Below are 15,380 nucleotides of genomic sequence, written 5' to 3'. Positions count from 1 at the left end.
AGCACTATAAATCGGCATCAGTCCGGACTAGTACAAGGAGCCACACACACATGCACACGTCGCTACAAAAGTGCAATAATCTTGGACGCCACGTTAAACCCCATTTCACCTCACGACCATTTCACATCACCTGACGTACGAGATGTCCCAAGCCGAACTTATTCAGCTAATCTCCAGTTCTACTTTTCCATTACGCCCTACGGAAACTGTTCCATGGGATAATCAGGACTGGTCATACGCTAGTGTTGACGTTTTATATTCACTGAATACTTCAAACCTCACTTACTAAATTCTCCAGGCCTCAGTGAATACTTCAAGCATAACCAACTGAATACGTCAAGCCTGATAAACAGAATATCCCAAGTCTAACGTACCGATTATTCCACGCCTCACTTACTAAATTCTCCAGGCCTCAATGAATACTTCAAGCATAACTTACTGAATACTTCAAGCCTGATAAACAGAATATCCCAAGTCTAACGTACCGATTATTCCACGCCTCACTTACTAAATTCTCCAGGCCTCAATGAATACTTCAAGCATAACTTACTGAATACTTCAAGCCTGATAAACAGAATATCCCAAGTCTAACGTACTGATTATTCCACGCCTCCCTTACTAAATTCTCCAGGCCTCAATGAATACTTCAAGCATAACTTACTGAATACTTCAAGCCTGATAAACAGAATATCCCAAGTTTAACGTACCGATTATTCCACGCCTCACTTACTAAATACTTCAAGCCTCAGTGAATACTTCAAGCCTAATGACACATAGGCTGCGCGTTCGGTTCCAAATTCAATTTAGCACGGTTATTCTACAGGCGGCCTATTCACGAAGCTGTCTTAGCGCTAAGATTGGCGTAAATTTGTCGTAGCGAAAAACGTCTTAGTTAAGTCTATTCTCGAAGCTGTCTTAGCGCTAAGCTATCTGAAGTTTAACCTAGCTCTCCGTTGAAAACACAGTATGTTCATCTAAATATACGGTCGATAAGCTCCCATATTACCATAGGTGGCAGAAGGGTCGACTGTTTAATTTACGGGCGAGAATCTTCCAAATAACATAGGTGGCAGAAGGGTCGACTGTTCAATGTACGGGCGAGGATCTTCCAAATAACATAGGTGGCAGAAGGGTCCACTGTTTAATGTACGGGCGAGGATCTTCCAAATAACATAGGTGGCAGAAGGGTCCACTGTTCAATGTACGGGCGAGGATCTTCCAAATAACATAGGTGGCAGAAGGGTCCACTGTTCAATGTACGGGCGAGGATCTTCCAAAGAACATAGGTGGCAGTAGGGTCCACTGTTTAATGTACGGGCGAGGATCTTCGAAATAACATAGGTGGCAGAAGGGTCCACTGTTATATGTACGGACGAGGATTTTCGAAATAACCATAAGTGTCAGAAGAGTTCAATGTACGGGCGAGGATCTTCCAAATAACGTAGGTGGCAGAAGGGTCCACTGTTTAATGTACGGGCGAGGATCTTCGAAAATAACATAGGTGGCAGAAGGGTCCACTGTTCAATGTACGGGCGAGGATCTTCGAAATAACATAGGTGGTATGAGGGTCCACTGTTCAATGTACGGGCGAGGATCTTCCAAATATTATAGGTGGCAGAAGGGTCCACTGTTTAATGTACGGGCGAGGATCTTCCAAAGAACATAGGTGGCAGTAGGGTCCACTGTTTAATGTACGGGCGAGGATCTTCCAAAGAACATAGGTGGCAGAAGGGTCCACTGTTCAATGTACGGGCGAGGAGTTCCCAAAGAACATAGGTGGCAGAAGGTTTCACTGTTCAATGTACAGGCGAGGATCTTCGAAAATAACATAGGTGGCAGAAGGGTCCACTGTTCAATGTACGGGCGAGGAGCTCCCAAAGAACATAGGTGGCAGAAGGGTCCACTGTTCAATGTACGGGCGAGGAGCTCCCAAAGAACATAGGTGGCAGAAGGGTCCACTGTTCAATATACTGGCGAGGAGCTCCAAAAGACCATAGGTGGCAGAAGGGCCCACTGTTCAATGTACGGACGAGGATCTTCCAAAGAACATAGGTGGCAGAAGGGTCCATTGTTCAATGTACGGGCGAGGAGCTCCCAAAGAACATAGGTGGCAGAGGGGCCCACTGTTCAATGTACGGGCGAGGATCTTCGAAATAACATAGGTGGCAGAAGGGTCCACTGTTCAATGTACGGGCGAGGATCTTCGAATATAACATAGGTGGTATGAGGGTCCTATGTTCAATGTACGGGCGAGGATCTTCCAAATAACATAGGTGGCAGAAGGGTCCACTGTTTAATGTACGGGCGAGGATCTTCCAAAGAACATAGGTGGCAGTAGGGTCCACTGTTTAATGTACGGGCGAGGATCTTCCAAATAACATAGGTGGCAGAAGGGTCCACTGTTCAATGTACGGGTGAGGAGTTCCCAAATAGCCATAGCTCGCAGAGCTCCCAAACGTATAGATACCCTTTAAAACATCATACAAAACGCTACTCCAACACACCATACGCTGGTCATATTGGTGCACATATTTCGGTACCCATGAAGATCCGGGGTATATTAGGTCTTCAGCAACCAATGCTTGTCGTACAATGTTACTGTGCGCGTCATAAGACGCGACTGACGGGATCGGGTGGTCATGCTCGCTGACTTGGTCGATGCATGTCTTCGATCCCATTTGCGTGGATCGGTGTCCATGATGTCGACCACTGGATTGTCTGGTCCAGACTCGATTATTTACAGACCGCAATCATATAGCTGGAATATCGCTGTGCGAAACATATTTCAGTCTGCTGTCACATCAACAGCTGCATCCTGCGTTGATAAAAAAAAAGTATCCGCAAACCAATTATTGTTGCTTCCGGTTTTGAGATGATGTATACATAAGACAATGGCAAGGAAGTGGAGATCCCAGAGATTATTGTAGACGTAAGCAGGAAATAGCTGTATAAGGATGCTCACAACTGAGATAATATCAGTTTTACAATGCCCTTATATCCGCCGGGAAATTTACACTCTTACACTCTTTAGATTCATCAAGATAATCTCAAACAAATCTATGTTTACACAATGCCCTTTAGAAAGTGGTCAAATGTAACAAGAAAGTGTTATCCCAAATATAACATTTGTTAAATCTCTGTTTCTTCAGAAATGTTTCCGTATTCAGTGCCCACACGCCCGTGTGTTCTGCGAGATTATATACTGAACAAAAAAGGTTGGGGTCATGAATGTTTGAGGGATATTATTTGTAGTAAAGACTGGGCACACATGCAATTCCATTAAAAAAATTCATGATCCCAAACTTTATTGTTTAGTATAATTATCTACAATTAATGCACTGGAGCAGCGTTAGAAATTGGCACTAGTCATGCAGTCCTAGCAAAACTGCCCAATAGTTAAGGTATCCTCCTAAGGACGAGTAGAAATTTGCCATTTGTAAGAGTTTTACTGTATATTATCATAATAGGGTGTAGTGGACTAAAAATGTTTGTTTCTAATACTATAAATGTCGTGTGTCTCGGTGAGTTTGTGTGGGTGCATTACTGCCTGAGCTAGTGCGTGAGTGAGTGAAGACTAAAATGATCCCAACAGCGGCGTTTTTAGTCGGAACTGTATTGCATCCTCTGACTTGATTCAGCTGGGTTTTGGTTTGGTTGGTTGGTTGTTTAACCCCGCACTCAGCAATATTCCAGCTATATGACGGCGGTCTGTAAATAATCGAGTCTGGACCAGACAATCCAGTGATTAATATCATGAGCATCGATCCACGCAATTGGGATCGATGACATGCATCAACCAAGTCAGCGAGCCTGACCACCTGATCCCGTTAGTCGCCTTTTACGACAAGCAGAGTCACCTTTTACGGAAAGGAATGGGTTGCTGAAGACCTATTCTACCCCGGAATCTTCACGTGTCTGATTCGGCTGGCCAGTGGGGCATTAGTAAATCCAGCAAACATAAGCCATCTTTCCACATTATACTAAACGTAATTAACTAATCAGCGCAGACCCGACTCCCTATCATTCTTCTACTAATACGAGACACGCGTTGCCAAGAGTTGGCTTCCACCCCTAGTGGTAGTTTCCAGTCAATATGTGCTCCCGGTTTTGACCCAAGACATTCTGTCGTAACACAGGGAAATATAACCTATGTGACCTTAAATATAACATCTCTTAGCCACAGTTCGTGAGAGACACGCTATACTTATCCTGACCGGGTTACAATACAACACTTTCACATCCCAGCTCCAAACAAGTAAGACGCGACCTCAGCCTCAACAGTGTAGCCATTGGTTTTGCTGGGACAAACAAGTCTTATTGACAACATTAACTAACAAGAAGTTAGAAACCATGACATCCCATTCCGAATCTACAATTTCAAAGAAAAGTTGTGCATACAGATTTATTTATTTTTTCAGTAAAAGTTTAAAAAAATGTCCACACTTCATGTTCCACGGATTTACTACAGTCTGCCCCGACACAGACTATAATTAGGACAAGTGATCCATAAAAAAAACACCTATTTCATAATAACACAAGACTGCTCTGCCCAAAGCACTCTAAAAGTCTGCATAGAGGGAATGTGTTGGGAGCCATGCCAAAGAAAGTATACTACTTAAGCCATGGAACTTGATAAAGTGGTCAAAGGGAAATAACTCTACGAATGTACATCATCCTTGATTCATCAATGAATCATATACCACTAAAATATGTTATGGCCCACACGATTCTTTCATTTACATTAGCTAACCTGTCATGGCAACTTATTTTGAGAAGTATATATCAAAGATGATCTAAAAAATAAATCCAAGCAATACATTTCATGTGTAAAAGTTTATTCCTCAGAAATTACATGTAGGCCACACATTTCTTATTTTTCGTTTCACAGGCCTGTTGCCCAAATGAAAAGCAGCAAGAAGTAAGAAACAAATTAAACATAAAAACATTTATTTTTATTATGTCAGTAATATAGACTCTCTTATACAATACATGTAGTTACATATAAACCTGTGTTTCCATCACTATCAGTGATTCAAGAGGCCACCTGCAGATTTAACTCCACGTCAGAATGACTTTCATATTAATAAATAAACAATTGACATTTAATTATTATTCTTATTTCAACCATCCTTGTGTGGAAAAGCTGTAATAAATCCGTGAAACATAAAATTAAAAACGTATGGCCTTACAATGACATTTATGACATAATTTTTAAAATCTATATAATTTCATCCAATACCTTTCAATAAAAGTAATAATATTAATATGTGTCTGATATCCAGCACCAGAAAGTATGTATTTGTAATATTTTGTATACATGTAATTTTTCCTCAAGAGGAATGTTTAGCATGACTGTATTTCTGTTTGTTTGTTTGTTTAATGCCACACTCAGCAATATTCCAGCTACATGATGTCAGTCTGTAAATAATCAAGTCTTGACCAGATAATCTCTCTTTTGACATCATGAACATTGATCTACGCAGCTGAAATAGAGATGATATGCAATCATCAAAGTCAGTGAGCCTGACCCACCTCCCCAATGCATGAAGTCGCCTCTTACAACCAGCTCGGGTTGCTAGGGCCCAGTTCTAACCCAGAATCCCCTGTATAAGGAGGGGTTTAGACATGCATGCAGTAGCTGAGGCCTACCCTGTCCTATAACACCAGCAATGAGAATAATTGGCAGCTGACTAATGTCAACTGCCGTATCACATTCTCATGAGGGGCGGTAAATGTTTCCCTGCCCTGTGAGAACCATGTGAAAATCTTGCATGAATTTAATCAAAGATAAAAAGAAATCGATAGTAGAGTGAGTGAATGTTGTCTAACGTTGCAGTTGAAAACATTCAAGCAATATCCCAGTATCTAGCAAAAACTCAAGCCTCTTTGAGGAAATCCAGTAGTCTGTCTTACAGACCCTGATACAAATATATATCAAATACAGCCCATGCAAGTCTATAATGTTTGGCAAGTCTAGATTACTGCAATGAAGAGAGTCACTGGGCTCCCTTTTATTATATTTTTATTAAGATAACTGAACAACTGTTTTTTCTGTACGATATGTTCATTTCAGAGACTAAATGTTAGTCTAGAAATGCAGTGGTAAACAGCAGTAGTTGTCATCAGAGCATATAAGGCACAAGACACGTAATCAGCCAAGTCACACATAACATCACTCATTCCTCATTAGTCTGCTATTAGAGACTGGTCATTTATTATGATGACGTGGGCGTGGGGTTGGTCTAAGGACTGTATCATATTATTTTGCCAAACGTTTCAACATTGTTTTATGGCCCCTCCCAAAATACAGGTAACATTTACCCAGGACCTCCCCATCCCCTCCCCATACTCCCCTAATATTTCTGTGGAAAAAAAATAGAATTTTTTCATGCCTCCTTTTCCATCCTTTAATCCCCCTCCCCTATCATAAATGACCAGTCCCTCAGGACAAGTATGGGCACCATTTCTACATCTTCCCGAGGCAAGAGAGTTAACTGACTTTAAAAGTCCAGTTTCCACCCTTGCCGAACTAGGCTGGAATTCCTGGGCTCGATCATAGCGCCACCAGTGGCTGTTACGAGTTATGTCCTTTCTATGCCTCTCCCATTGACCAATCAGATTCAACCTCTCGTATCACTTGCATTTGCTTCAAACAAAACGGTGGCGCCCAGTCAAGACGATCTGATCGATAATCAAGATCTATATTGTGATAAAACGAATCTTACATCGCAAAGTGCATCAAATAACGTGAGCACCTTGATTAAAAACAGGAAAAGATTTAGAAAATATCCGTTGACAACGAGTTAGCAGTGCACATGCTTTGCAAATCCTGCAGTCGACCGAAATGTGCATGACACTTTACGAACCGGATTTCGATTTCGGTGTGCGATTTTGATTGGACTATGCATAGACTTGTTAGTCCAGCCAAAATGTAACTCCATAATACCAGCCTAGTTCGGCAAGGGTGGAAACTGGACTTTTATAGTCAGTTAACTCACTTGCCTCAGGAAGATGCATTTCTACCCCTGGATCCCGATCTTTGTCATGCATCAAATACAAGCATGAAGTGATTGGGAAAGTCAGGAGACAAGCACAATTCACACATTGCTGATTGCCGCCATCTACGTTTACACTACAGTCCTCATTCATACAAAGTCATTAGGTTTTTTAATTCCTACTCAAATATTCCGATATATGTGACAAGTTATTGCTTGCAGTTCAAAACTAAGATTACAAAGAATAAAGTATTTTCTTCGGCTGCGATCATGGTGAATTTATAGCTCATGGAGTGAAATGGAAGGCCCATGCTTGTCAAAATTGGCCCATAAAATGTGTAAATATGGGGCCAAGGCCCCTGAAGAAATTGTCCTTCCAATAACTGCACATGATTCAGGAGGATGGTAAGCTGGCCTGAAGATGAGTCTTGACACTGTCGTCAAGAGCAAAAAGATTCAACATGTCTATTTCCAGGGGGTGCATGTGACCTGGTATAACCAATGAATGAAGAGGTTCACCAATGTCAACTGAGGTCAACTGCTGCAAAGTCGCAACACATATCTTCTGGTCATCACAGCCAACCCTTGCCAGTCCAACACACACGGTATCCTCTGACAGAGCTGAAACAGTCGCAACAGGACACTGAAATAACCTGGAACTAGCAATTACAAAAGCATGTGTGTTGAAATAAATGTAAATATGAATACCTCCCAGTACACAATATCCATATGCCATAAGCATTAAAAAAAAGTGGGCAAATGTGTGATTATATAAGGATTGACTGTGTGTAATTTTCGGTTCATCGAGGTATGAATTGAAAAAATGATGTGCAATATGTATGAATCTTCAAAGCCCACACGCACATGCATGCACATGCATGCACACACACGCACATGCACACACATACCCCATACCCCTGCTCACACACACTCTATATCAGTGCAAAAATCTTGAATGAGATGTGAACCCTAATTCACCCCACATGAGCTCTTATGTAATGGTCTGTAAATCATGGGAGTCCGACACATTATGACTTGTAGCAGTATCACTCGGGGTACATGATAAGTTGAAGCAGGATAATGAGGGGGCATGGGGTTTTACATGTTTAACGCGGAATACATAAAATCCCCATCTTCCCGAGGCAAGAGAGTTAACTGACTTTAAAAGTCCGGGAAGTCCTGGGCTCGATCATAGCGCCACCAGTGGCTATTACAAGACATGTCCCTTCTGTGCCTCTCCTATGGACCAATCAGATTCCACCTCTCGTATCACTTTCATTTGCTTCAAATAAAAAGGGTGGCACCCCATCAAGACGATCTGATCGATAATCAAGATCTATATTGTAATAAAACGGGTCTTACATCGTTAAGTGCATCAAATCACATGAGCACCTTGATTAAAAACAGGAAAAGATTTTTAAAACATCTGTTGACAACAAGTTGGCAGTGCACATGCTTTTCTCTGCATAGACTCGTTAGTCCAGCCAAAATGTAACTCCATGATACCAGCCTAGTTTGGCAATGGTGGAAACTGAACTTTTATAGTCTGTTAAATCACTTGCCTTGGGAAGATGAAAATCCCAAGTATCGAGTGATCCTGCTACAACGTATTAATCTTATGACATGTTTTAATCTGTAATTGTAAAAGAATTAAAACAAATTTAAAATTGACAGAAAACAGCTGTTCGATTGAGCTGAGGTTTACCATGTCACGTGACTTTCACTGACTCGTAAAACATGTGCAGCTTTTTTGCTTCAAAGTGGGGTATAAGGGATTTATTTTCCTGGTCAGAAATCCATGTGCAGCCTGACTTCTTCGTGGCAGGGTTTAAAGGATTTATTCTGCCGCTCAGAAACATATTTCCCTCCCAGGCGGGATACATTGTATTTTAGCAAGATCACATGAACCAATCAGATCTCATCATTCTGGAGGTATGATAATAGTTGTTGACAGCAACGATCAAGCCCCTTTGAGTAAGATGACACACAATCAACGAGGTCACACATCGCAATCCCTGTTTATTATATCTCCATAAAAAAACAGCTCTCTGTCATTTTGGTGTTGCAAGTGAGATATCACTGCAATAGGTTTAAGACAGCTTCAAGTATTGCTATCATGGCAGTCATAATGTTTGTTCTAAATGACAAAGATTTGTTTTAACTAAGACAACTTTATCAGTAAACCCCCAGATCCTGATACACATCAGAACTAATGACTAACAAGGATTCTGGAAACAGCAAGAGAATTTCTTCCAGTGACTGAGGACACATCATATGATATGGTAGACATAAAAATATTTTGTATACATAACATTGTATCCATCAGAAGTTAGTGTACACATAATAAGATAGTACCAGTATATACATCTTGTATACATCAAGTGAAAATCTCACCGAGATTCTGTTCTCCCTCTTTCCCCTTCCGCTGCACAATCTCCAGGAGCTGCTCCGCTGCCTGACTCACAGACATAAACCGAGGGGGCTCAAATATCTTATTACCCCTGAAACAGAGATACATGAATGTTGGCTGTTCATCAGCATTTTGTTCATCCTATATTTTTTCAAGGGGCGGTAGCCTAGTGGTTAAAGCGTTAGCTCATCACGCCGAAGACCTGGGTTCGAATCCCGACATGGGTACAATGTGTGAAGCCCATTTCTGGTGTCCCCCGCCGTGATATTGCTGGAATATTGCTAAAAGCGGCGTAAAACCATACTCACTCACTCTTTCACTATATTTTTCAACAACCAACACTTAATACTTAAACTTGAACATAATAATAACGTACACATAAATATGATTAAATTTGGGACATATTAATGTCAATTTTATAATTTATGTCAGTGAACCAAAGGTTTATATTTTTCAGCCACAATACTCACTTCATCAAGTTTTCAATTGTTTGTTCCTTCATTTTTATATCTGGAATGAAAGATAAATAGTTGAAATGGGCATTTATGACTACAGATGTGTAGTTGACAGGAACAATCCAGATACTTCAGGGGTAACCTAGTGGTTAAAGTGTTCGCTCCGAAACATAATCGGAGCTAACCGGGATTCGAACCCACAATCATAGGTTTCTGGCGTGCCCAAGGGACGCAACTCTGCACAGCGAATCGCAGCGCCTTAGACGACTGGGCCACCCGTGCCCCCTCAAAAGGCCTGGGTTCGGTTCCCCACATGGGTGGAACTTGTGATGCCCATTGCTGTTGTCCCTGCCATTATATTGCAGGAATACTGCTACACAGGTGCTACACTTGTGTATTGTAATCACTACACAGTTGCCATGGTAATTATGGGTTCAAAACATAGCATGAACATCAGAATATATTCAAATACAGCAGCAAAAAACTTACAAGTACCACATAACCCCCTTTGTTTCAAACACTCCAGTGATAGAAGAAGTAAAAATATTCAGGAATTTAAGGGTGATCCAGGAAGCAGTGAGTAGGTACATGTAGGCCCATAAGAGTTGTGTCCCTTAGAACACAGTATTGTCAACACAAGCTGTAGCTCGGCACAACCTTGTTCAAATGATACTAGGGATTCACCACTGTTCTACAATAACACGTCATGAAATAAAAAGTATAAAAAGAATTCTTATAAAAAATATGGGAAACACCATCAATAATTATTCAGGCTTTAACATTCCATGCAAACTGGTGAAGAAGCGTTGTACATTGTACCATAGATACCTGCTTTTTACAGGTTGTTTTTTTGTTTGTTATTTCATGCTGCTCTCAGAAATATTCCAGCTATATGACAGCGGTCTGTAGATAATCGAGATTGGACCTCACAATCCTGTGATTGACATCACGAGCTTCGATCTACACAATTTGGACATGATGACATGCATCAACCAACCAACCTGACTAACCGATCCAATTAGTCGCCTTTTACTACAAGCATAGTCACCTCTTATGGCAAGCATGGGTTGCTGAAGACCTATTCTGTAGCCTGATCTTCACGAGTCACCTACCTTTTAGATAAAGCCGAAGGTGATGGTAGTTATGGGGTCAAAATAAAACATAAACAGTTAAGTCTTTGATAGGCATTTAGAAGTTGGGTGAACATGACAGCTAGTTTCAAACACTCAAGTTTTTGAGGTGGTGAGGTGAAATGGGGTTTACGTCGCATCCAAGATAATTGCACTTATACAGCAACGTGCATGCACATGTGCGTTTGTGTGGCTGCTTGTACTAGTCCGGACTGATGCCGATTTATAGTGCTAGCCCACAGAGATACCATGCCGCAGTTTAACATGAGTACCCCACTCAGACACAGTATACTGACTCAGAGCCAACCAGTCCTTGTTTTAGCCCCTTATTGCCGAGCACCAGACAGGGTAACAACAATTACCATCTTTTAACATCTTTTGGTATGACGCTGCCGGGGATCTAACCCCGAACCTTCCGCTCTCCGGGCGGACGCTCTACCACTTGACCACGGAGGCGGTCCAACAAGTTTTTGAAGTAATAGTAATAAAACAGATGGGTGATTCAGACAGCAGAGAGAGTCACTGCTTGAAACCTGTAAGAGTTGTGTCCCTTAGAACACAGTATTGTCAGCTCACTCTGAAGTATCGAGCACAAGCTTGTAGAATAATAAACAGGGATTCACCATGTCAAGAAATAAAAGCATAAAAAGAATTGTTATGAAAAAATGGGAAACACTGGACATAATTCAATTCAGGCTTTATTGATTTGTGGTATTTGGTGAAGAAATGATGTACCATAGACACCTGCCTTACAGATACAGCCAACAATTAAAATAGACTGCTGGCTATTACAGACAAATGTCTTGCTTAAAAAAACCTGTAACACACATTAACATGACATGGCATTGTGTGTCCCGTGCAAATCAATCCTTCCCATGACCATTCAATCTATCAAGATGTTCATCCTTCTGCAACACTTTGATCAAATATGAGACAAATATTTATTTTTACTATTTCATTATTTTTTCCAGAAGATAACTTCTGAACTTGTGTACAGTACCTAGTAGACACAAGGTGTGCATCCCCCTGTCCCTGTTGACTGCTATCTTGTCAAAGAAGCTGTCTGGTCTCCAGGTGTCTGTCCAGAACACAATAGACACTGCCTCACCATAGTTGTATAACTGAAAATCACAATATCTCTTCCATCAGAATTGCAAGAAAGACATACCTACGGTATGGATACAGCTGATTCCAAAGTGAGCAAACCACAAGTTTGAAAAGAAAACAATGGAGACTGGGTATAGCATTATATCAAAAATACTTTCTAGTCAAAAAAATATTTAAAAAGGTGGTGATTGTGTGTAATTGTTCTTATGAGGAAGTTATTGCTTCCAGACTCCAGACTTTCTTAAAGACATGTGGTTTGGTTTGGTTTGTTGTTTAACGCCGCACTCAGCAATATTCCAGCTATATGACGGCGGTCTGTAAAATAATGGAGTCTGGACCAGACAATCCAGTGATTGACATTGGGATCGATGACATGTATCAACCAAGTCAGCGAGCCCCTGACCACCCAATCCCGTTAGTCGCCTTTTACGACAAGCACAGTCGCCTTTTACGGCAGGCATGGGTTGCTGAAGACCTATTCTACCCCGGAATCTTCACGGGTCCTTAAAGACATGTGACTGTGACATACTTGCTACATTGTAATCGAGCAGTGTTCCAAGTTTTGGGAGGTACTTTTTAAGTTTGTGTCTGTAGGATTGAATCAAGGGACAACCTAAATCTTTAACATTAACACACCAGCAATGACAAGGACTTGGCTTTCATGCTTAATTTCAAACACAGTAGCCATGGTAGCTGGTGATTACTGCTTAATGACGAATCTGCAATTTTGCCACTATTCCTGTTGATTGTAATATATCTGAATTTGAGCCCGTCTCAATGTAATAAAATCACTAATTACAAAAAGACCTCAGTGGGACATGACACCAGATGGTAGAGACCAGTGTATCTTTAACATCTCACATAACCACCCACCTGCAAGCCACAGCAACCTACAGCATTCATGATGGAGGCATTGTGGACCACTCGGTACTGTATTCCCTTCTCAACAGCTCGTAGGATCAGGTCAGTGTGGGTTGTCGCTCTGTCAACAATGAAACACTATTACACCACAATTATTGTTTTATACAGACAAGCTTTCTTAATAATTCTAAAAACAATCATAACAAATTCTTAATTTAAACATATTGAACTATAGATGATGAATGTGGTTATACTTAGATGCATCAGTGTATAGAATCTCAGCTATAGATCTAAGGGAAGTGAAAATATGCATGACGTCAGACAATGCACACCAGCCACTGAAACTGTTTTGAATCTTTTGCCTGAACATATTTTCAACTTCATTCTTGCTCAAGATGCAAGACCGTTGGAAGTTTTAGTCAACTGTTCCAGTCAAGTTTGGATCATACAACAAAAATATTCTGTTTGTGAAATACAAAACTTAAAGTGGATTTATTAATTCCTTCTTGTTCTCATATGCAGTGACTGATAGAGTGAGCATCACAGTGGCATATAAATAATTGAGTCTGAGACAAATGAGTATCTAATACATTGCCACATGATCGTCTATCCACAGTGACAGTGCATCATATAAATTACCCAAGAGGATCTCCAACTACCAGAAACGCCACATCTGACTTGTCTGCACCATCCAACAACTCATCTGTAATTAGAGATACCAAATCTCAAAATGTGTTGCTTCAACTGTGTGTATCATCCACAAAGTGACAGTGAGGTCAATACATGAGCAAAAAAGACCAATCAGACTTGTTGTGTACATAATTCTCAAACTAGGACAATTTGGCGATGCTCTAAAAAACAATTTCTATTTACAGACACAATGACAATATGGGTAAGATACTAATAAATATGTAACCCATCGTTTAGTATTCATATGCCAACTTACGACATGAAAGTCTTATGGTGAGTGAGTGAGTGAGTATGGTTTTACGCCGCTTTTAGCAATATTGCAGCAATATCACAGTGGGGGACACCAGAAATGGGCTTCACACATTGTACCCATGTCAGGAATCTAACCCGGGTCTTCGACGTGACGAGCGAACGCTTTAATCACAAGGCTACCCGAACGTCCCGAAAGTCTTATGGAAACGTGATGCATCATGATGAGTGGTGAATTAGTGAATCAACTAATCTTTGCTATTCACCAGAGACACATGAGGATGAAGTGAACATTGCTATACGATCTGAGATCCTAATTCAGCCATGAAAAACACAGCAGAACATGGCTGCATTTGTCAATGCCTCCTTTCTTGTATACTGTAACATAATACACTGACTGATATCGTAAAAGGATTAAAAAGCAACTGCACTAATTGCTAAAACTTGGCGATATTTCCAAATGATATATTCTCATACATCCTCGCTTACCCTATTTCCGAACAGTTATATGAGAAAATAATACTTGGGTTAGCATATTATAACCTCGATCTCTAGTTAACCCCAGCAGGGTTCATGTCAAAACTACACAATTCACTATCTGGAATAACTACTTTCAATATTATGACCAATATGTGGAAACAGAAACTCTATTTCTTGTGGAACATGAACCTTGAAATGTACCTGATTGTTGCTCAACCATGTCTCTATCAGCAAGAATTACTTTTCGTCCATAGTACTCCTCCTGAAAAAATATCATTCTGTTCATTATTTTAGTCTATTATTTTATTAGGTCTTTGGAAGACATTTAGAAGTGATTAACATAAGGAAGAGAATATAGGGATGTCAACTTCTTTATTATGAGGAACACAACGTTTCGGAGTATATGCTTACTCCTTCATCAGGTGCAGGAAGAGAATATATGGATGTCAACTTCTTTATTATGAGGAACACAACGTTTCGGAGCATATGCTAACTGCTTCACCAGGTGGATATTCTCTTCCTTATTATTTTATAACCTATAGGGCCTAGTGGATAAGTACTGAGCCAGCTGGGGACTGAGTCAACACCGTAGATTGTAGGCTTCAGTGACAATTATTTGGTGTTACCATCTTGTTTCACGAAAACATTTCAAGAAGGAAACAAGTGAAATAAATGGAATATTGTCATGATCTTGATTATTATAATCTGTTTTAATATTTCGGAAAATCACGAAAAGTGACTAATAACGATCACATATTTAGTAAAATATCCACACATTATTTACCAATGCTTCCTTGCCAACTGTCAGGATTGATGTGTACGCTTCAAGGTAAACCCTTTCAGCATTCTTAACAACTTCTAGGCCTTTCACAGTTATATCTTTTACATCCCCCAACCCCAAACCAACCAGATAAAACATGATTAAAGTACTAATTTCAATCAAAACACCGTCTCAGAAATAACAAGCACATGTCCTAATGACAGGAAGTTGTTTTCTGCTATA

General features: G+C 40.5%; 1 protein-coding gene across 1 annotated transcript; it reads right to left on the bottom strand.

Annotated features, from left to right (window-relative positions):
- Positions 1 to 4,846: 4,846 nt before the first annotated feature.
- LOC139478672 (diphthine methyl ester synthase-like) lies at positions 4,847 to 15,362 on the bottom strand. The gene is made up of 8 exons (XM_071261237.1): positions 15,162 to 15,362; positions 14,579 to 14,639; positions 13,598 to 13,661; positions 12,971 to 13,079; positions 11,991 to 12,111; positions 9,876 to 9,915; positions 9,390 to 9,496; positions 4,847 to 7,616 (listed from the first exon to the last, which is right to left on the bottom strand). Exons 1-8 carry the CDS (start codon positions 15,294 to 15,296, stop codon positions 7,390 to 7,392), a joined length of 864 nt encoding a protein of 287 aa, XP_071117338.1. The 5' UTR covers positions 15,297 to 15,362; the 3' UTR covers positions 4,847 to 7,389.
- Positions 15,363 to 15,380: the final 18 nt, after the last annotated feature.

This window comes from Haliotis cracherodii, unplaced genomic scaffold, assembly GCF_022045235.1.
Source record: "Haliotis cracherodii isolate W230 unplaced genomic scaffold, xgHalCrac1.p SCAF_4, whole genome shotgun sequence".
Lineage (NCBI taxonomy): Eukaryota > Metazoa > Mollusca > Gastropoda > Lepetellida > Haliotidae > Haliotis > Haliotis cracherodii.
Note: the sequence above shows the minus strand (reverse complement) of the source record. Positions and strands in the feature narration are given on the sequence as shown.